This window comes from Megalobrama amblycephala, linkage group LG21, assembly GCF_018812025.1.
Source record: "Megalobrama amblycephala isolate DHTTF-2021 linkage group LG21, ASM1881202v1, whole genome shotgun sequence".
Taxonomy (NCBI): Eukaryota; Metazoa; Chordata; class Actinopteri; order Cypriniformes; family Xenocyprididae; genus Megalobrama; species Megalobrama amblycephala.
The window spans coordinates 17,841,202-17,863,112 of NC_063064.1; the positions used below are offsets into that span (position 1 = coordinate 17,841,202).

General features: G+C 40.5%; 1 protein-coding gene across 1 annotated transcript in view; it reads left to right on the plus strand.

Moving 5' to 3' along the window:
- LOC125256403 (receptor-type tyrosine-protein phosphatase H-like) overlaps positions 1 to 21,911 on the plus strand; it is a 73,778-nt gene that overhangs the window by 35,572 nt on the left and 16,295 nt on the right. Inside the window, exons 12-13 of the mRNA XM_048172389.1 lie at positions 19,416 to 19,649; positions 19,748 to 20,011. Coding sequence (XP_048028346.1) covers positions 19,416 to 19,649; positions 19,748 to 20,011 — 498 coding nt within the window. The remainder of the gene's footprint in view (positions 1 to 19,415; positions 19,650 to 19,747; positions 20,012 to 21,911) is intronic.

Consider the following 21,911-nt stretch of genomic DNA (forward strand, 5'->3'; position numbering starts at 1 on the left):
TTATTTATAATATATCAATAAATGTAAGTTTGGCTATGCCAATTAGTGATGTTACGGTCTGTGCCGAGGCTTCGGAGCGTGTGTCGAGAAATCCCGGAAGCTTTCAGTGAAGCGCGAATCGAGGCTTGTATCGCTTTAGATCAATGACGTCATTGATGACGTTCGAAGCCTCGCTTCTGCCTGACTGGTTCGAATGGTTCGACTGAATGCAGTTCAAATCTTGGCGCGACATTTTGACAGACATATAAACATGGGATCCCCTCAGAATTTGTGGTTTTAGAATAATAATATCGCCCCTCCTGCCTGTTATGACCAAATAATTTGTTTACACACATTTGATAGCCCCATTCATTTGAAGCCAATACGTTTATTACACAGTTATGTTATACAATCATTATATACAACCAGAAAATACACATTACATTCAAATAAATATATAAGTCTTTGTGGAAATTGATTTTTTCTTCACCGTTATTTCTAAGCCATAACTGCCGCAAAATACAGTGTATCACAGATCACATCAGGTCATCTGTAATGTATCTACTTGTTTTACACTCTTTGACCACCAGGTGGTATTGTGAGCAAATGAAGCCTCGAGAAATTAACCCTTTTGTGAACCACATGGCTGAAAAGCTTCAATGCTTCATGAGGTAGTGATGTGACGTTTGACACCGAGGCTTCGAAGCTTGTATCAAAAAAACGAAACATCTCACAGTGAAGCACTGTGTCGGAGCTTGATTCGTTTTGCCATAACCACGTGATCGGTGACGTCCGAAGCTTCGTTTTCGCACACAACCATGTGACTGCTTCGTATTCTGATTCACATAACATGAACCCTTGCGCAGATGTGAAGTGTCATTTGCTTTTTAGCAAAATAATATGCCATAATACAAATAATTATTTGCATGTGTTCAGTTTGTATTTATTCCTAGTTCATACTTCATTCTATGACAATCATTTATTTTGATAATATATGCCAAAGCTTGCCTATTTCTCCCCCCAAATTTTATTCAGACTCATTTATTCAAATTGTGTAAGTGAAATGACACGTGAAAGACTTTATGTATAATAATAATTTACATTGTTTTATACGCTTTTCATAGCACAAACTAATTTATTACATGAAACAGTGCAAAAATAGCTGGGTCGTCTGGGACGCAAAGGCCGTTTTCCCCACCTTTTGACCACAAGATGTCATTAGTGTGCTGTGTTGAAAACGCACTTCTTCTTCTTCTTCTTTTTTAACGGCGGTTGGCATCCAGCTTAATGGTGCATTACCGCCACCTTCTGTTCCGGAGTGTGGATCAGTCAGTAGGTTTACAGTATAATCTATAATATCCAGGGAGAGGAGAAGAGAAAAAAAAAAAGGGAGGGAAACCCTTTATATCCTATAATAAAGCCCAGTATCCTTTAAAAAAAACAACAATTCTCTCACCTGTGCTCTGTCATTCATACTAAGTACTGTTTTTAAAGTGAGTTTCTGCACCCCTTTCTCTTTAAATCTGTTATCCATTATCCCCCTCTCCCTCTGATATTTCCTACAATGTAGAATTACATGTTCCACCGATTCCTCTTCCTGACATTCCTCACACATACCCGTCTGATGTTTCCCCACCATTCTTAATGTTTTATTTAGAGCACAGTGTCCCAGCCTTAGTCTCGTAAGTACCGTTTCCTCCTTTCTATCTCCACCTCCTACCTTATTTACTTTAATACTCTTTTGGATATAGTATAAATGTCTCCCTTTCTCCTCACTATCCCACATTTCTTGCCATTTTTGGTTAATTTTTTCCCAGATTATACATTTTACTTCTGCTTTACTGATTCTTATTTGCATTTCTACATTTTTCCTTCTTTAATGCCTTCTTTGCAACCTTGTCCACTTTTTCATTGCCCTCCACTCCTATGTGCGCCGGAACCCAAAAAAATGTAACCAGTCCACCTTGGTATATTATTCTTGTAACTGAATAGAGAATTTCAAATAAAATATCCTGTCGACTTGAATGGAACGATATTAAACTAACTAGAGCTGAAGCTGAGTCTGAACATATTATGACTTTGTTAATTTTTGCTTTTTCCACCCAACGTAAAGCAACTAAAATTGCCACCATCTCCACTGTACATACTGCTAAATTATTAGATGTTCTTCTATTGATTTCAATTCCTCTTGCTGGAACCACCACACCCATTCCTGTTACCCTGTTTCAGGGTTCTTAGTGCCATCTGTATATATTTGAGTAAAGTTTTATATACTTCAGTAATATAATCATTAAACACCCAACCAGATCAGCACTTTCTTCTTTCCTTTTCACCTCTAACAAATACCAATCTACCTCTGGACATCTCATCTTCCATGGGGCTATGACTGGATGTATGACTGGATTGAAGAGCTGATTTTCATATCAGATACCCCAAGCTCTTTTGCTGTTTTGTTCCCCAAATAACCAAAGTTGTCCTTTTTACTTCCCTCTTTCCTCCAGCATTCCTTCAACACTTCTTTTGGGGTGCGAGTCATTATGCCCCTGCAAGTTAACCCAGTAGTTTGCTATTATATGCCGTCTCCTCAGTTCCAATGGCATCTCTCCTACCTCTACCTGAATAGCTGAGACAGGCGATGTCTTAAAAGCTCAACTACACAATCTCAACGCCTGAGCCTGGATCACATCCAAATGTTTCAAATGGGATCTAGCTGCTGAAGAATACACTATACTGCCATAATCCACCGTAGATCTTATCAGGGCCACATAAATTCTTTTCAGTGCTTGGCAACTTGCCCCCCATTCTCTACCAGTCAAGCATCTCATTACATTTATTACTTTTTTACTTTTTTACACTATTCTTCTTATATGATCTGCCCATGTTAAATGGGAATCAAAAAGAACCCCCAAGAATTTGAATGTTCCTTCTCTTTCTATTTCTTTCCCATACATCCTTATTTTCAATCTTTCATCTATTCTTTTATTAGTAAAGAAAACACTTTGGGTTTTTTCCACTGAGAATCTACATCCCCATTCTTTCCCCCACTCCACCACTTTATCTACAGCTCCTTGCACTTTCCCAACTACATAATCCATATTTCTCCCCCTCTTCCACAGAGCCCCATCATCTGCAAAAAGTGATCTACCTATATCTGCTGGAATCTTTAAAAATATATCGTTAATCATTATTATGAATAGTAGTGGGCTTACTACACTACCTTGAGGTGTACCATTTTCCACAGTATACTGATTTGACAATTCTGACCCTATTCTTACTTGGATATTCCTTTCACACAAAAAATCTTTTATCCAATTGAAAACTCTCCCTCCAATTCCCAACTTATGTAACTTAATTAGAACTCCTTCCACATCATATCGTAAGCTTTTTCTATATCCAAAAATACTGCAATTACCGCCTCTTTATTTTCCTGGGCTTTCCTTATTTCATTTTCTAGTCTAACAGCTGCATCCATAGTACTCCTACCTTTCCTAAACCCACTCTGATAATTTGCTATCTTTCCCTTCTTCTCAAGCTCATATGATAACCTTTCGGTAATCATTCTTTCCATTATTTTGCATAGATTAGAGGTTAATGCTATTGGTCTATAGCTGATGGGTTTAGATGGATCCTTGCCAGGTTTCCTTATCGGAATTACAACTGCTTCTTTCCATGTTTTTGGCAATCTTCCCTCTTCCCAGACTCTATTATACAGATGCAACAATATCAAAAGTGCACTTTCTCCTAAATGTTTTAACATCACATAGCATACCTTATCTTTCCCCGGTGATGATGATCTTGACATTTTTATTGCTCTCTTCATTTCTTCCATTGTAAAAGGTTCATCAATTACACTATCTACTCTCTCCTTCCTTTCTAATATCCCTGGATATTGACTTATTTTCCACTCTCTTCTCCTTCTTTCTTCCTCTGATAAGTTTTCTGAACTATGTACCCTACCAAATGCTTTGACCATACTCTCTGCTTTTTCCCTATTTGATACTGCTAAACCTTCCTCAGTTACTATAACCGGATATTACCATTCCCTTCTATCTCCTCCCATCCTCTTTATCATTCCCCATACTTCACCCACTGAAGTTGTTCTACCTATCCCATCACAAAAAGTCCTCCAGCTAGCCCTCTTAGCCTGTCGTACTGCTCTTCTCACTATAGCCTGAGCTTTCTTGTACTGGATTAAATGTTGCATATTATGGGTTCTTTTGACTAATCTGAATGCTTTATTCCTATCCCTTCGGACTTCCATCACCTGGACTTTCTTCCCCTCTTTCTCCAATTGAACAAACCACTGGGTAATGATCACTACCAATTGTATCACTTGTCCAAACCTCCCAGTTACCAAAACCAGCTAATGTATTAGATACTAAGGTAAGATCTATTGCTGATTCTTTCACAGTATTTACATTAATTCTCGTACCCCTACCATCATTCATACACACTAAATTCCTATCCTCCATCAGCTCTTCAATTACCCTTCCATTTGAGTCAGTATGATAACCTCCCCACACTGTGCTGTGAGCATTAAAGTCTGCACACCATATCACTTTATTTTTGTCTTGACCTTGTATTGTCAATAGTTTATTCAGATCCAAACTTTTGCAGGGATTGTAATAATTTATTATGACCATTTCCTCCCCCTTATCCCATTGTAGGGAAAACACCCTAGAAAGTAAAATTAGCTCAAATGAAATATTTATAGGGAATTATAAAGAGTTGTTTAGATTACGACCGAGCAACTGAGTCATCCAGCGTTCATTTGCTCGAGCCGTAATAAGCTCTTGTATCGTGAAAACACTGATTAGAGCACGGTAACTTTTTAAGATCACAGTTTAAGACATTAAATCATAGAAGCACATAATACAAGACACTTTCTTTTAAAATCTATAAAAGACTTTATTTATTCTAACACAAGCTAATCTACCACGAACACACACATACATACATACATACATTCATTCATACGCGTTGCAGTAAGACAGGAAGTGAGAGAGAAAGAGTTTAGGAGAGAGAGAGAGAGAGAGAGAGAGAGTGTGATATGATGAATTCCTAGCAAAGTTATGCTTTTCAGAAGATCTGACCTGAACTAACCATGAATCATTAAATGCACCAGCTCAGTTTTAATCTGGAGGTACTTGCTTGCGTCGACTTTGAATGTGAATATCCCTCGTTGGCGTGTAGAGAAGAGTTTCCAAGTCGATGAGTTGTCGCAGGGTATTCAAGGTCCGTGTTGTGTTCGGTAGAACCCAATCACGTTTGAGCTTGCTGAAAATTAAAGGGAAGTCTCTTTGTCGCTGGAGTTAAAGTTGAAGCGGCAGAAGTCGTTGGTTGAACTTTGTGCGAAACTTAGAACACGAGACTTTCAACGGAAAAGAAAATTAAAGAAAGAAAGAAAAGTGAGTGGAAGTTGGATGCTTGAAATGAGCGGCTTGTCTGTTCTTCTTGTTACTCCATTGTTCTTGGTACTCTGGTCATGGCTGACCGGTTCTTTCTTCTGTTGCTCTGTTTTCCTTGACCAGAACTAACCTACTCCTTCTATCTGGCAATGACAATTTAAACTTAGTTGTTTGTCACACCTCTGAGGAGTTTTGGCCAATCAGACATCGTCCTGTTTCAAAAGGGCCTTTCTCTGCCCCCAATAACACATAGGTGTTACATCCTGTTTCTGCTTCAGCAGAGTGTCATTTTAACATAATTTCTATTAAATGGAATACAATACATTTTAAACAGATTTCATTCAAGTCAGGATATAGGAAAGATGAAAAGAAATAAATCAAGTCCAAATAAGGCATACTTTCAGTCATTCAGTCAAGAGTTAACATATTTACATGAATTGTGAGTGTTCTAAAGCCTAACTGTTTACAGGTAGTACTTGTGGACACATAATGCAAAATGTATGTAGTTAAAAGATGTTTGATAAGTCATTAAAATTGTTGGAACAATTTCGAAGCAGTTTTATTTGTAGAACAGTCTCTGTTGAGTTTTCTGTGAGGTTAGGTCTTTTAGAGAACAAATGGAGCCTGCATTGTTTCCTCTGTTTCTTTGATCTGGGTGATCAAAGAATCTTATCTTCCTGGTGACCATTTGGTTTGTCACTCCTCCTGCTATCAGGAGCGTGGGGTGTCATAAAATTAATCCGCCTGGGTTTACTCCGCAGACGAGCTGGAGTCGGAACTTGATTCTGAATTAGGATTATGTTTAAAAGAATCATCTGAATGATTCAATTGTCTGGTTCGTCCACAGTTCCTACACCATATTTCCACCATTACGCATTCCTGCTCATCTCCCACACCCAGTTGTCTATATGGAATTCCTTGCTTGATAAAAGTAGCGCAACCTCCGCCTTTTCAAGATCTCTATCTTTCCTTATCCCTAAATATCCATAAATTATAAAATCTAGGTTTGGTTTCAGCCATGTTTCTTGAATACAGATAATGTCTGGTTTCACTGCCAATGTTTTAATGAAGTGTTTAAATTTCTGACCATTAGCCAGTAAACTCCTGGCATTCCATTGTAGGAGGATTACCATAATTAAGATTAACCAATCCATGGTGCATCCTGACTTGACTGAATGGCAAGGTTCTCCCTCACCTCTTCCCACGTCAGTCCTATTAATCCAAGATGGTTCACCGCTGCTTTAACTACTAGCTGAATTTTGTTGTTTTTAGATTTAACATCCGCAGTACTATTAATAACACCTGCAATGAATGTAACCAAGTCTCTTTTATCCACGTACACCCTTTCATTTGATCTTTTTTCCTGCTCTTGGTTCCTGATTGTCCCTTGACTGTTAGTACCTTTGTTCTTTCCATTTACCATACTTGCTGCTTCAGCATAAGTAATCTTTCTTTCTACTTTTGTTTTCTGGATTTCATTCTCCCGTTTCATAATCTCACAACCTCCATAGGCTACATTATGAGCTCCACCACAATTACAACACTTTGGCTGTATCCCTGCTCCACACATTCCATATTCGTGATCCCCCCCACATCTTGCACATCTTCTCTGTTCTTTACAGTTCCTAGCTATATGACCAAATCTTTGACAGTTAAAACATCTCAATGGTTTTGGAACATAAACTCTCACTGGGTAACTCAAAAAACCCAGGAACACCTTCTTTGGCATATTGTCTTCCTCAAATTCAATCAATACTGTTTCACTTTCCTTTTTTACTCCTTCTCTTGTCGTTTTCAACCTTTGAGCTTTTATTACTTTTCCTCCTTTGATATTCTTCTTGAATTCCTCCATTCCTACACTCATTGGCACTCCTGTGATGACTCCTTTACTTCCAACCTCATTTTTCCCTCCCAATTTCCCTGAGCTTTCCACCTTAAGAACTCCCTGAGCTTTCCATCTCTTTCATTTTAAGAGCTTTCTCAACTTGATTTTCATTTGCACATCTTATCAATAGATTACCATCATTTAACACCTTTGCGTATATTATTTCTCCCACTTTATTTGCCAAGGCTGCTGTCAACGTAAATGGGTTAATTTTCTTCATGTCACTCTGCGATTTCTCATTAAATCTTACTATGATTGTGTACTTGTCAGGTCTTTCTCTTTGATTTCCCTCTATCTCGTCATCTTCATTTTCCGATTTCTCTTTATTATCACTTCTAACTCTTTTACTCCCTTTGCCTTGATTAATTTGCATCCATCTCCCTACTTCCCCCTCATTCTCCTCATCCCTCTCATCATTACAATCCATATCAGCCCAACTAGCATTACCTACCTCTGATCCATTCACAGAACAGTCGTGCTCAACCGCCTCACAAAAGATATTTCCACCTCGACTTGTTTTTTCTGTAAACTTCCGACTATTATTTTTCCGATCACGGCCTGCTGATGCTGCCGCCATTTTTCGAATCCCCTATCCTCCATTCCCCTAAAATGGCTGCCTTTTAAAGCTTTGGCTCCTCCTATATTAGGAACATACCATTTTACGGGGAACACTTTTAAGTTACAAGCAGATGACAAAATAAAACCATAATTCCTTCTGAAAAAATGAGTTAGCTGTTGGTAGCACATTCTCATTGGAGTATATTGCTGGTTAGGTTTGAAACCCACCACAGGGTGTCCGGTAAGAGACGTAGGCAAAATGGTTGAAATATGGGAGTAACCCGTTTATTTGTCACCACAACAACTCAGTTATTAGTAGAAAGTTGAGGAGTTGTCTTAGTTGGGTGTTTTCAGTATTTGTGTGTGTGTGGTTTTTTTTCAATAGACGCACAACACCCGAACAATGAATAAAACTATATAATATATAAAACAGAAAAGTTCAGCATCTGTGTCAGTGCTCCGCCGGACTCGCTTTCAACTTTGCACTAAGCGCTATGGGCGGGATGATCGCCTGCACGTCAATCCGTGAGCGCTGATTGGCTGCTGTGCTGGATGCTGTGTGTCAATCATTCAATCTCGGCAAACAGAGAGAGAGAGAGATTTATATCACAAGGCATATTATTCTTATGAATATAATGGCCTTTTTAACAGCCGCCCCCAGATTCTGGGGACAGAATCTGTACAATTACAAAAAAGGCCTCTAAGTAACATATTGGTGTACAGTCTTACATTACTCAGAAATGCTAGGCAACTGTATAATACGTGCTATTGGGCGTGTGTATGTCTTTTCGCCCACCTTAACATTAACTGTCCTCACTCTGCCATCAGCCCCAGGGAAGACTTCTGACACTCGTCCCACTGGCCAAAGTGCTCGAGGCAACTGTGGGTCAACGATCATCACTGTGGTGCTAACTTGAATGTCAGATATGTCCCCTTGCCACTTCTGACGGGTTTGCAGACCAGGAAGGTAAAACCTCAGGAAGTGTCTCCAGAAGTGGTCTGCAAGAACTTGGCTGTGGCGCCATCGCCGCCTGCTTATAAGCTCAGACTCTGGGTATACCACTGGAGGTAGAGTGGAATCCGGCCGCCCCATCAAGAGAGAGTTTGGAGTAATGGGGTCTGGGTCCGCAATGTCAGAGGAAGTATAACCCAAGGGTTTTGAGTTTAGAATTCCCTCAATCTCCACTAACACCGTTTGCAGCACTTCAAAGGTTACTGACTGAGCTCCGATGGTGGCTGTTAGTGCTTGCTTGAGAGAACGTATTTCTCGCTCCCAGCAACCTCCGAAGTGAGGAGCATTTGGGGGGTTGAAACGGAATTCGATCTGTTGTCTGGCTAGCTGTACTTGAAGTTCAGGGGTAAGAGCTGCAAAGGCTTCTCTGAGTTCCCTTTCTCCTCCCTTAAAATTGGTACCCTGATCTGATATGAGTTCAAAGGGGTTCCGCGCCTGGCAGTGAAGCGTCGGAGGGCCATGAGGAAAGAGTCAGTATCAAGGTTATGTAGGACATCAGTGTACACTGCTCGAGTGGTTAAGCACTTAAAATGATACCCCATTTCTTTTCAGTCCTCCTACCAACCTTGACAGCATAAGGGCCGAAACAGTCCATACCTGTAGAATAGAATGCAGGCCGGAATAAGCGTAGTCTGGCTGGAGGTAGGTCTGCCATTTTGGGGATCTCTGGATTCTTCCTCCATTTCTGGCACTCTACACAGCTCCGTTGAAACCGCTTAACAGCTTCCCTACCACAGAGAATCCAGTACTTGCGTCGAAGTTCAGCAAATACTCTCTCATATCCTGGGTGGTGGAGTTTGGCATCATAACTTTGTATGATGAGCTGTGTGATTGGGTGCTTTGGATCAAGAACAATGGGGTGTACAGTGTCTCGCTCAAGGTAGGGACTGTGACGTAAGCGACCTCCAACTCGAATTAGCTGGGTCTCACTGTCAAGTTCAGGTGCCAACGCTTTTAAGCGACTGTTATGAGAGAGAGGTTTACCAGCCCTTAACTGTTCAAGGTCTAAGGGGAAAGACTCTTGTTGGGATTGTTGTAGAAGAGTGACTTCAGCATCTCTGTAGGCACTGGCTGTCAGGCTGCTGGTGGCCACCCCGTGAGAAGCCGTGGACTCTATCAACTCTTGGAAAGTCTTTTGATGATCAGGGTTAGGGACTGATGTGCTGGTCGTGAAGCATGCAAGTGTGCACAAACCAGTCTTACGCAGCTCATCTCCATTTACCTCCACAGGAGGTGGCGTTTTCAGGCCACGAACTTGGAGAGCCTTTTAAGAATGATGGTCCCTGATACCAGTGGCTGTCTGGACCAAGCTCATTCAATGTTCGTCCCCGCGTGATGTCATCAGCTGGGTTACTGGATGATGGCACAAATCTCCATGTGTGCTGATCCGTGAGATCTTGGATCTCTGCCACTCGGGTGCCGACAAAGACCTTAAATCTACAAGACTCAGACTTGAGCCAGGTACGGACGGTGGTTGAGTCAGTCCATAAAGTGATGTGATGAATGGGCAAGGTTAACTCAGAAATTACAACTTTGGCCAGTTGAGCACCAGTTAGTGCAGCGCAGAGTTCTAGGCGGGGTATGGACTGCTGTTTTTTGGGCGCTACTTTTGATCTGGCTGTAAGGAAAGAGACCTCCACATCCCCCTGCTGGTCTTCTGTCCTTAAATAAGCAACTGAACCATATGCCCGTTCAGAGGCATCACAAAAGATGTGGATGTCTCGCCGACTTGTTTCTTTGTCTTTGGCCGGACCAGTGTAGGATCTTGGGAAGGCAATGTGCGGAAGAGATGGTAATTCTGCCTCCCACTCTGTCCAAGTGTGCAATAGATCAGGGGGAAGGTTTGGATCATCCCAGTCCCTTTTTTTGTCCCACAAGCGTTGGACTATGAGCTTTGCCCTGGTGGTGTATGGAATGAGGTAGCCCAGGGGATCATATTGACTGGCCAGTGTTCTGTAGATGTTACGCATAGTGATCTCAGTACTCTCTGTGGGACGATACCTATAGGAAATGGTGTCTGTCTGATGGTTCCAAAGCAGTCCCAGAGCAGATTCTTGCGTATCTGTCTTGCCATGAGAAATCCAGAGCTCAGCACTGGCCGATTTCAACTCTGAGGGCAGGTGTTTTATGGTTGATGGCTGATTACTAGACCACTGTCTCAATTCGAAACCACCATCTGCCAGTAAGGTCCTGAGTTTGTCAACAAAGCTTTTAGCTTCTTCTGTCGTAGTGAAGCTTTGCAGGCAATTGTCGACGTAAAAGGACTTCAAGACTGAATGTCTGACGTCTTCTTCAGGTCTGCTGTGATCAAGGACATGCTTTTGAAGGGCGTACACTGCACAACAGGGACTGCAGGTGGTCCCAAAGGGAAGGACCTGCCACTCAAAAACATTAGGTTGTTCCTGTACCTTGAGATCTCGCCAGAGAAAACGCAGCAGTGGTCTGTCCTCTGGGAGCAACCTGACCTGGTGGAACATCCCACGTACGTCACTGCTGACTGCAATGGAGTGTTCCCGGAATCGGAGCAGAACAGCAAGTAGAGACGGTCCCAGTACTGGCCCTGGGAGCAATAGCTCGTTCAGGTTTTGGCCCTGATAACTGAAGGAGCAATTAAAAACTACTCTGTTTTTCCCATTGTGGTGGACAATATGGTGTGGGATATACCATGAGTAGGCAGAGTCCTGTTCAGCATGCTGATCCAGCTTAACAGCATAGCCTGCTTGTTCCAGTTTGTGGATTTCTGCTGAGTAAGCAGCTGCTTGTTCTGGATTTTTAACCAGTCGCTTCTCTGTAGCTCTCAGCTGTGAGATCACTGCCTCTTTGGGAGCTTTCAGCTGTGGCATGTTTTTGACCCGCAATAGAGGAGTGGCATATCTCTTTACTCCATCTACTTCAACCCTGACCGTCTTAGCATTAAGGAGCTCGATTGCCTCATGGTCTTGTTTGGATCTGGTGCTGGTCTTCTCATTGCGCCAGGGTAGCGCATCCATCTGCCACAGTCTTTCAACATGCTTAAAGAGATCTGTCTCAGGAGATGAAGTTGAGGTAAAGAAACAGTGTTGTTCATTAGTTTCCCACTGGAGATGCTGCACGGGCCCCTGCAATGTCCATCCAAGCCGCGTCTTAACAGCAGCAGGCCCCCCTGGTGGTCCAAGGCGGACCGGCTCGACTGGAGTAATCAGATGGGGGTAGTCAGACCCGATGAGCAGCACAGGATGCACAGTCTCTAGATGTCTTAGTGGAAGACCCCTCAGGTGGTGATATTTCTCCCTTAAAGCTTTGACTGGATGTGTATGTTCAGCCAGGCTAAGCTGCTGGGCTGTAAATGCACCTTTAATGTGGAACACCTTCTTGGGCTGTGAGAGGGAGAGATAGAGAATGACACCATTGCACCACTGAGGACTTGGAGCTCTTGCCTGACTGTGCGGAGCGGTAGGTCTTCTGGTTTACCTTTGAGGCCAAGCTGTTGAGCAGCACTGTGAAGAAGGATGGTTCTTTCTGACCCGTCATCCTGGATGGCATAGGCAGTCAAGTGGTGTTTTCCATTCCTGAGTATTACTTTACTTATCTTCAGCAGGACTTTTCGGCTGGCAGGAGGCTTTCGAATGAGAAGAATCTCGTTCATGGTATTAAGAAGACAGGAGTTGGTTGCAGGAGTGGAAGCAGCTTCAATTGGCACAGTCTGTAAGCTCTTAGCACTTTTCACTGTAATGTCGTGAAGAACAAGCAGATGTCGACCGTTACACTGCTTACAGCGCATTTTCAGACTGCACTCCGTTGCTTGATGGCTCCTGCCACAACGCCAACACCGACTGTTCTCCTTGACCCAGTTACGCTTCTGATCTGTAGTGAGTTGCTTGAAATTTGAGCAGTTATTCAAGGAGTGCTTAGTTTGATCGCAGTAGGGGCAGTAGGGTTTTGGAACAGTTTTCACAGTAGGAGCTGAGGTATTTGTGTCAAGCAGGGCTTTCTCAGTGTTGAGCAAAATGTTTGCATTCTTGTTAAAGGGCTTGTGTTCTTTGATTACCTCTCTGGTCCGTGCAGTGAGCCCTCTACGTTGGCCAGTTGCAAATCTTAACGTGTCCTCCTGTACTTGGATTTCGTACTCCAACCATTCAGAAAGATCCAGAAGTGTTGGAATTGGAACACGGTGTGGATGTGCAAATCGGCGAAAACTTGACCTGAGATCATGTGGTAATTTCCCAATAATCTGGAGACATGGGAGCCACACTGCAATTCAAAGGTGCCCTTCTTTCCAAGTTGCCCCAGCATACCAACGAGCGACCGAACTTTAAGTGCAAACAGTCTGAATGCTTTTATGTCCCCACTGCTGATATTTGGGCCATCCATAAGTTCTGCTATTCGTTGTAATGCAAGCTGGTGTGGCTGACCATACTGCTGGTCAAGCGCGGCCATCGTTCTTGTAAAGGGGTATTGAGAATGGCTGTACGAATCAGCGATGAGTAACGCTTCTTCTAGCTTGAGATGGTCTGTAAGAATCTGAAATTTATACCTCTCCGTGGCACTAGCAGGAAGTGTGTTCTCTAAGGCGATCTTCAACCGTGAAAACTCTCTCGGGTTTGGATGTACAAAGTCTGGTATGGTGGGAGTAGGGCCTCTGTACATTGACTCTGGCTCAAACTGAGGTACTTGACTTGGAGAACTATGGGGCATTTTGTGGCGCCAGGCAGAATCATAAGGTGAGGAGGTTTCATACTCCCGCTGGTATGAGGGATAATAATCACGGTCATGGTGGTAGCGTTCCTCTTCCTTTGGCGCCCCCCAACTGGTTGGCTGGGCACTTGGAATGTCAAAGGGAGAGTACATTTTGTCTCTGGGAGCAGCCACCAAAGCTGGAGATTGTTCTTGACTTGAATAACTGTCTCGCCTGAAGCGTGGTGCTGGTACTGGCCCGAAGCTTCTGGCCGCAGGCTGCACGTGCTTAACATGGCGTGGTGCAGGAATAGGTTTGCTAGGATGAGGTTGTTGGGCAGGAATGGCAGATGAATGGGGCTGAGGTTGTTGTTGATCAACCTGAATTTGTAGCTGCTGCATCTGCCACTTAAGCTGTGAGAGCTCTTGAGCAAACTGCTGATTTGTCTGCTGCAATGCATCCTTTTCCTGTTGCATCATCTGTACAGTGTGACGCATGTTCTCATTTGCATGGCGGAGATTTCTGTTTCGTTGCTTAAGTATAGCATTCTCAGACCTGCCTGGGTCTGTGTCGGACCACTCTTCTGAACTGTGAGGGTCATCACCTGGAACCGGCGGAAGACTGAATGCTGTTGCGCCCTCCTCTTGGTCTTCACCTTCTGACAGGTTGGAGGCTATCTGAGTGCGTGGTGACACGGGTTCTGGATACGACGTAGGCAGGACAAAGCCAGTGAGATCATAATCCTCATATCGGGCGGGAAGGGCAGTCTTCCTTCTGACACGCCCAGTTGGCTCATCTTCTGCATATGTTGACATCTTAAAAGCCTGCAGCAAGTCTCACTCCAGCTCAAGGACCATGAAAAATGAGTTAGCTGTTGGTAGCACATTCTCATTGGAGTATATTGCTGGTTAGGTTTGAAACCCACCACAGGGTGTCCGGTAAGAGACGTAGGCAAAATGGTTGAAATATGGGAGTAACCCGTTTATTTGTCACCACAACAACTCAGTTATTAGTAGAAAGTTGAGGAGTTGTCTTAGTTGGGTGTTTTCAGTATTTGTGTGTGTGTGTGTTTTTTTTTCAATAGACGCACAACACCCGAACAATGAATAAAACTACATAATATATAAAACAGAAAAGTTCAGCATCTGTGTCAGCGCTCCGCCGGACTCGCTTTCAACTTTGCACTAAGCGCTATGGGCGGGATGATCGCCTGCACGTCAATCCGTGAGCGCTGATTGGCTGCTGTGCTGGATGCTGTGTGTCAATCATTCAATCTCGGCAAACAGAGAGAGAGAGATTTATATCACAAGGCATATTATTCTTATGAATATAATGGCCTTTTTAACACCTTCATTATAGTTCGGCTCTACAACATACATCATTTGCATATATTACAGTTTAAACTGCTCAAATCAATAAAGACAAGACATATAAGAAAACACTTACATCCACGGTTCTCTCCCTCCCCTATGAGGTCAGAACCAGATGGAGAAATCTGCCATGAGCAATAGCTTAAAAATGGCTACTTCCCATGTGGACAGGTTTGGCAAGTGAGAGGTGCACCAGAAGGTATGTCTAGCTGTTTGAAATGCATTGAAGTTAACTTGATAACTAAAGGAAATAAAATAAACACCTACTGTGTAAAGTATTTTTGGTATTCTTTTCTGTGTAACATTATTGGAACAGGATGCATCACTGAACATTAAACATGTAAACAAATAACAATATTTAACAGACAAAAACAAAACTAACAACTTGGGATGATAAATGGGATATCACAACACCCAAATTAGGGCACAAACTACATAAGGATGGTATAGTTTGCCGGCATTTAGTTTGTATGTATGTGTAATGGTGGAAAGAGTTTGTTGTACATATACCCATACTCAGTCACTTCAAAATAAAAGTCCTAGGTCACAGTCAGTCTGTGACAAACCTAAATACGTGGACATATCTAAACATCTTCTGGCAGGGCCAAAAAACATAATCGCAGTTTTACTCTGGTTCAACTGAAGCAGATTTTGAGTCATCCAGCTCAATGACATGCCATATTTTTAAAAAATTGAGCCCAGGGGCAACATATACAAGGAAAATAAAATAGGGCCAATAACAGAACCCTGGGGGACCCCACAAATAACAGGCGCTGCTGTTGAAATGAAGCTACCATACTTTACAGAGAATTATCTATTTGACAGATAAGACACTCTAAAACCATCCCATGAATTCCAATTAAAAGGGATAACCGCTTTATAAGAATCACATGGTCTACTGTGTCAAAAGCTGCACTTAAGTCCAATAAAATCAGAGCAGCAATTCTTAAAAGTGCAGACTCAGTGCTGTGACCTGCCCTAAAACTGGACTGAAATTTGTCTAAGATCTCATACCTACTTAAAAATGACATAAGCTGGGAATAAACCACCTTCTCAAAAATCTTTGATAGGCATGGTAGTTTTGAGAATTCATCAGTTCTAGAGGGTCTAAATTAGGCTTTTTAAGAGGTGGCTGAATAACAGTCTGCTTAAGGCCTGTTGGAACAACTCCATTATGAAGACTACTGTTAATAATGGAAGTAATTCTCGGCCCAACACCATCAACTATCTCCTTATGAAGACGTAAATGAACGAGTGAACGAGTATAGTTGTTAAGCCATGGAGTTGGATTAAGTTTAAGTTTCCTAACTTTATATGGGGCCACTACATCTAAGATATCAGAGCAAACAGAATTGAACAATATCAACAGCTCATCTGGGCCCACAGAAGGTGAAGGAGACTCAATCACATTCACAAATGAAGAGGAGTTATATACCTCATAAAATTCTATAGCCGTGGATGAAGTAATAAGACGAGAACAAAACACACCTGACTGTGGCAAAACTCGTTTGCATAGCATAATAACATTAAAAATTACAGGCATGTGATCAGACAGACAGTAATGTTGATGATTTAAAACATCAACATTACAAATAGGAAGTCCCAGAGACAAGACCAAGTCCAAAATATGGCCTTGCTCATGGATTGGATTTGAAATAAACTGTGTGAAATTAAAAGAGTCTACCAGCTGTAAAAACTCAGAAACCATAGGCTTATTTGGACAACACACATGAATATTGAAGTCCCCAAGAATTAAAATGTTATCACAACTTGGCACAATATGTGATAAAAACTCTGAAAACTGCTGAATGAAATCCTTGTTATATTTTGGTGGTCTGTAGACCAACACACACAGAACAGATTTCCAGCCATCATACATCATAACTTGAGCTAGGGCTGGGCGATATATCGCATGCGATTGTCACGCGCATTTCGTCAGTAAAGCCGGTTCCCTGATTACCGCTAAATCGCCATCACCTGCTTTCAAATGGAGGGCTATTTAATAGACAGAGCCGCAGTTCACTGACAAGCTATGCAATATCGCGTTCATTATCGAAGGCGATTCATCTGCGATAATGAACGCGATATTGCTTAGCTTGTCAGTGAACTACGGCTCTGTCTATTAAATAGCGCTCCATTTGAAAGCAGTTGATGGTGATTTAGCGGTAATCAGGGAACCGGCTTTACTGACAAAATGCGCGTGACAATCGCATGTGATATATCGCCCAGCCCTAACTTGAGCCTCAAAGCTCTGACAATTCACCTTGGACAAAAGACGGCATTTAAATCCCTTCTTAAAAACACATGCAAGTCCACCACCCCAGCCAGTATTTCTATGGGTGCTAAAAAATGTACAGTCATATGGAGAAAGTTCAATCAGGGCATGTGTCTTGCCAACATTAAGCCATGTTTTAGAAATAAACAGAAAATCCAAATCATGTTGTATAAAAAAGTCATTTAAAATAAATGTTTTGTTTAAGAGTGATCTTGCATTAACCAGTACCATATTTACTGTACCAGACTCCAGCGAAGACAGTTATGCTCCAACCGAGACCACAGCTGACTCGATATAATGCAAATTGTTAATATTTACTCCTCTCGAAACTTTGTTTTGCTGAGTCACAGCCCGCGAAGATGTTATCCAAAAGTCCGGGAAAACTGGACGCAAACAGGATAATCTCTCACTCAAAATGTTTCCCAAAGTCAACAGTTGTCTCTCCTACATCCATGATGTTTTAACTTTCACAGCGAAACCCGCCCGTCTGCCACACTTCCAACGGCGATTGCTCCGAATCCGCCTATTTCGCCGGTACTCACACTCTAGGCCCGAGCCAAGGTTCCACTGGCATAGACTGCATGAATCGCAGGTGAAAACAACACTTTCCACTCTGAGTGAGATCATCCATCACTGCATGAATGTGAAGCAAAGTTTTGCATTCATAAGTCCAGAGAGAGTAGTTAGGGCTAATAAGACATAGGCCTACAAATAAAACAAAAACATTAAAATAGACAACACGAAACAACGGCCAGTCAACACACATGGTGCCATCTTACCGTGTAATGTGGTCATAATGTTATATGATGAACAGATTGACTTTAGGCTTTTATTCACATATAAACATTGATCAGCGAACATAAACAAGAAGCTCAACTGAACCTGCTTGACGCATAAGAACAAACCTCTCGTGGAAGCTCAAACGTGTTGAGAAACACACAAGAATGAACCTCATTGGTTCTCACATGTCAAACGAACATGCTTGAGCTTCTGTTTACCACAACTGATGTGTGAGTTGATGGGTAACACTTTAGAATATTGTTTCATCATTAATGAATAACTACACATTATTAATACTTGTAACTACTATTAACTAACAACAAACTCTGATTAACGAATTAGTAAGTAATAGTCCTCAGTTGAAGGTGGTAGTTCACTATTAGCTAATCCATAACAACTATTTCTTTTTCAGATCTCCCAGAGAACTACTAAGAACTACTATATACAGATTCATAATTAACATGAATAATGCATAATGTATAATTAATTCTAAAGTGAAGGTCATGGTAACCCACTAGTAATGACTGAAGTATTACCAAATCCTTCACAAGGAATTATTAATGATTTGGAACAGTATTCTAAAGTGAGAAATATGATAACTCACTAGTAACTAAAGTAATTTTAAACCTTTAAGGTTTTTATAAGGTTTTGGATAGTAATTACTCAAATGTTACTGAATCATTCTAAAGGAACTACTAATTATTTGGATCATTCTAAAGTGAAGAACAGGGTAACCCACTAGTAATTACTTAAGTGTTACCAAATCCATCAAAAGGAATTACTATACCAAAAACCTGCATATAGTAGTTCTCTCTGTCTGGGAGGTATGAAAAAAAAAATAGTTGTTACTGATTAGATAATAGTGAACTACCACCTTCAACTGAGCACTATTACTTAATAATTCGCTAATCAGAGTTTCTTGTTAGTTAATAGTAGTTACTAGAGTGTTAATAATGCATTACTCATTTGTTCCTGTGAAGTTATTCATTAATGAAGGATCAGTATTCTAAAGTTTTACCAGTTGATGAATGTTTATATGTGAATAAGAGCCTAAATGAAATCTGTTCATCATATAAAGGATCTCTTCAGAAGATCTGAACTAAACCGCTCAGTTCATATGGATTAGTTAGTTTTAAGATCTCTTTATGAACTTTTTGAAGCATCAAATTGTTTGTTTTGTAGCTGTCCATGGTGGGACAGAAATCACTCAGAAATCACTCAAAATGACTTCATTTGTGTTCTGAAGATGAACAAAAGTCTTATGGGTTTGGAACGACATGAAGGTGAGTAAATGACAGAATTTTAATATTTGTGTGAACTAACCCTTTAAAATTAAAGGTTATCTGTTATTATTTATTAATGGCCCTGAGCTAACATGAACTAAATATATTGATCATTGTTAATGTTAATGCATTTTTTACAAAACCATTTAAGACCCCAAGATTAAGAATTGAAAGTTTGAAGTAGCATTCATATGTTCTTGTGTTTCTGCAGCCATTAACTGTGAGTCCTTTAACTGGACAGTCACCAACTCTTCGATAGTTGCTCAAGTGAATGGTAGCACACGTGTAATAGCTGAAAACAGCACTGGCAATAGTAAAAATGACCCTGTAGTGGACAACAGGGTGAATCTGCAAGAGCTTTATCCTGGAGCAATCTACACTGTTTCACTGTGGTATGATTTGGACTCAGAGGGACTACTACAGTGCTCACATCTCCTGACGTTAGGTGAGTTAACATGCTCTGTTTTGGACTGTGCTGCTGAAAAGATGATATTCATTATAATACCTTTGTTTTACTATCCTTCTGTTTCTCTTTCAAACTAGATCCAAATAGTGTGCTTAATCTTCAGTGTAAATATTTTTCTGGGGGATATGGTCTGGCTGTAATTTGGGATCATCCATATGGAGTTATGGATGTGGTGCAGGTGGACATTGGTAGTCAAAGTTTCAACCGTAGTTCAAAAGAATCACCAAGACAAGAGTTTAAAAACCTGCAAGTTGCCCATTGGTACAAAGTGACAGCAACATCATTCTCTGGAGCCAAGAAGAGTAAAATGGAATCATTAAACTGTCAAACTGATCCAGCAGGTAAAGTAAGGTCTATATGTTTAATATAAGATAGTCTTAAATCTTCAGACATATTACAGGTTAAATACAACTTTAAGGAATAGTTCATCCAAAAATGAAAGTTCTGTCATTATTACTCACCCTCATGTTCCAATCCCTTATGAAATCATTTTGACTCTCATGAGCTCTCATGAATAACGAATTGAATTCTTCACACAATTGCTATCATGTGAGTTCAGAAGACTTGGAGTCCCACTTTATATTAGGTGTCCTTAACTACTATGTACTAACATTTAAATTAATAATTTGATATAATGCACTTATTGTGTATACACACTTATTGTGTATTTTTACACTATGCCTATATTTAAAAAAAAAAACAAAAAACATGCATTTACAGCTATAATTACTTTCTGTAATTCCATCTATAATAAAAAAAAACGGACTTAAAATATAGCATGTTGTTTGGTTGATAGCAAGTAATATGAACCATATTTATGATGTCTTCTTACAGTCTTCATTTACTTTCTTTTTCATAGAAATGTGGCCAGGAGAGGAAAATTATGTGTTTGGAACATTCATTTTAATTTTCAAGTGAACTATTCCTTTAAAGGTGCTCATTTCAATTTGTTAACACAGATTACTGCGTTAAGAATCATAAACTTTAATTATGTGAGTTCTCAACAATCTAATGATATGTGGATATCAGCAGAATTGGGATCAGGTGAGCAGGTTTATCTCAGAATCTGCCAAACTAAAATAGCAATAGCCTAATATTAACATTAACCAAGAAGTCAGTATGAGTTGACAGTATGAGACCAAGAAGTCAAACCACTTCTTGACATTTGTGATTGCAGTGCTGAAGAAGACTTTAAACTCCTCTTTGGCAGTTTATTTATATATAAAAAAGGAAATAAACTGTTTTATCTCTCTTTTGACTGAACTTGACCATAAAGTTTTTATGATGGTATATAAATCAGTAGAGGTCTTTCTCTAGGTTCTAGGTTCTTTATCCTTCAAGACAAGTTGTACACGTGGACAGATTATAAGTTATTCTTTTCCTTATTGTTTATATTGTTTTATATCATAGGCCTAATCAGCCATCTATAGTCTCCTTGATACAATATTTAACAGTGACTCAATAAAATGCATTGAGCCTTATGATAAACCACCCTGTACGAAAGCCCATTTCCACCACATAAGAAAAAAAAAGTGATTTTACTTTCGACCATTTAAGGACGTTAAGTTCATTTGTACTTCATGATTTTTGAATTGCACATCTCTTAAGGTGGTTATGAGTACATCAGATGACCACTTCCCCCTTCTCCTAGATCAGGGCACGAGTTCAGGTCTTTTACCTTGGCAGTATGAGTATGAGAACACCAACAGGAGGCTGTTCAATCATTTTGAATTAATGTAAAGTGGAGGGAGTTGGTCAGCTGATTTATCTGAAAGATTGGTGAGATTCCTAACTTGTAGAGCCTCTTCTGTATTATCAGCACAAGGAAGACATAAGTGTAATAAAGTAAATTTTATTAACAAAAAGATAAACAAGAATTACTAACACAACTAGTAAATGAATACCATGAATGATAAATGAATAATGTGCATAATATACATAAAATACAAGTGATTAAGTTGGGTGTAGCTAAGGGAGATTTACTTGATCTTATGGACAGATAATCTGTTGTTTCTCTTAAAATAATAAGGTGAAGAAACTTTTTATGGATCAAACAAATGAATGAAAGAATATTTGTTATAAACTAGCATATATTACCTCTAATAATTAATAATAGTAAATTAGTAAATTAGAAAATCACATACTGATTATATACAACAATGCTCTGGAAAGAGGTTTGGTTAAGTGATATTTGCGTTCCATGTGGTCGAGTGAGCAGTCTGGTGACGGTGATGTCTTCCA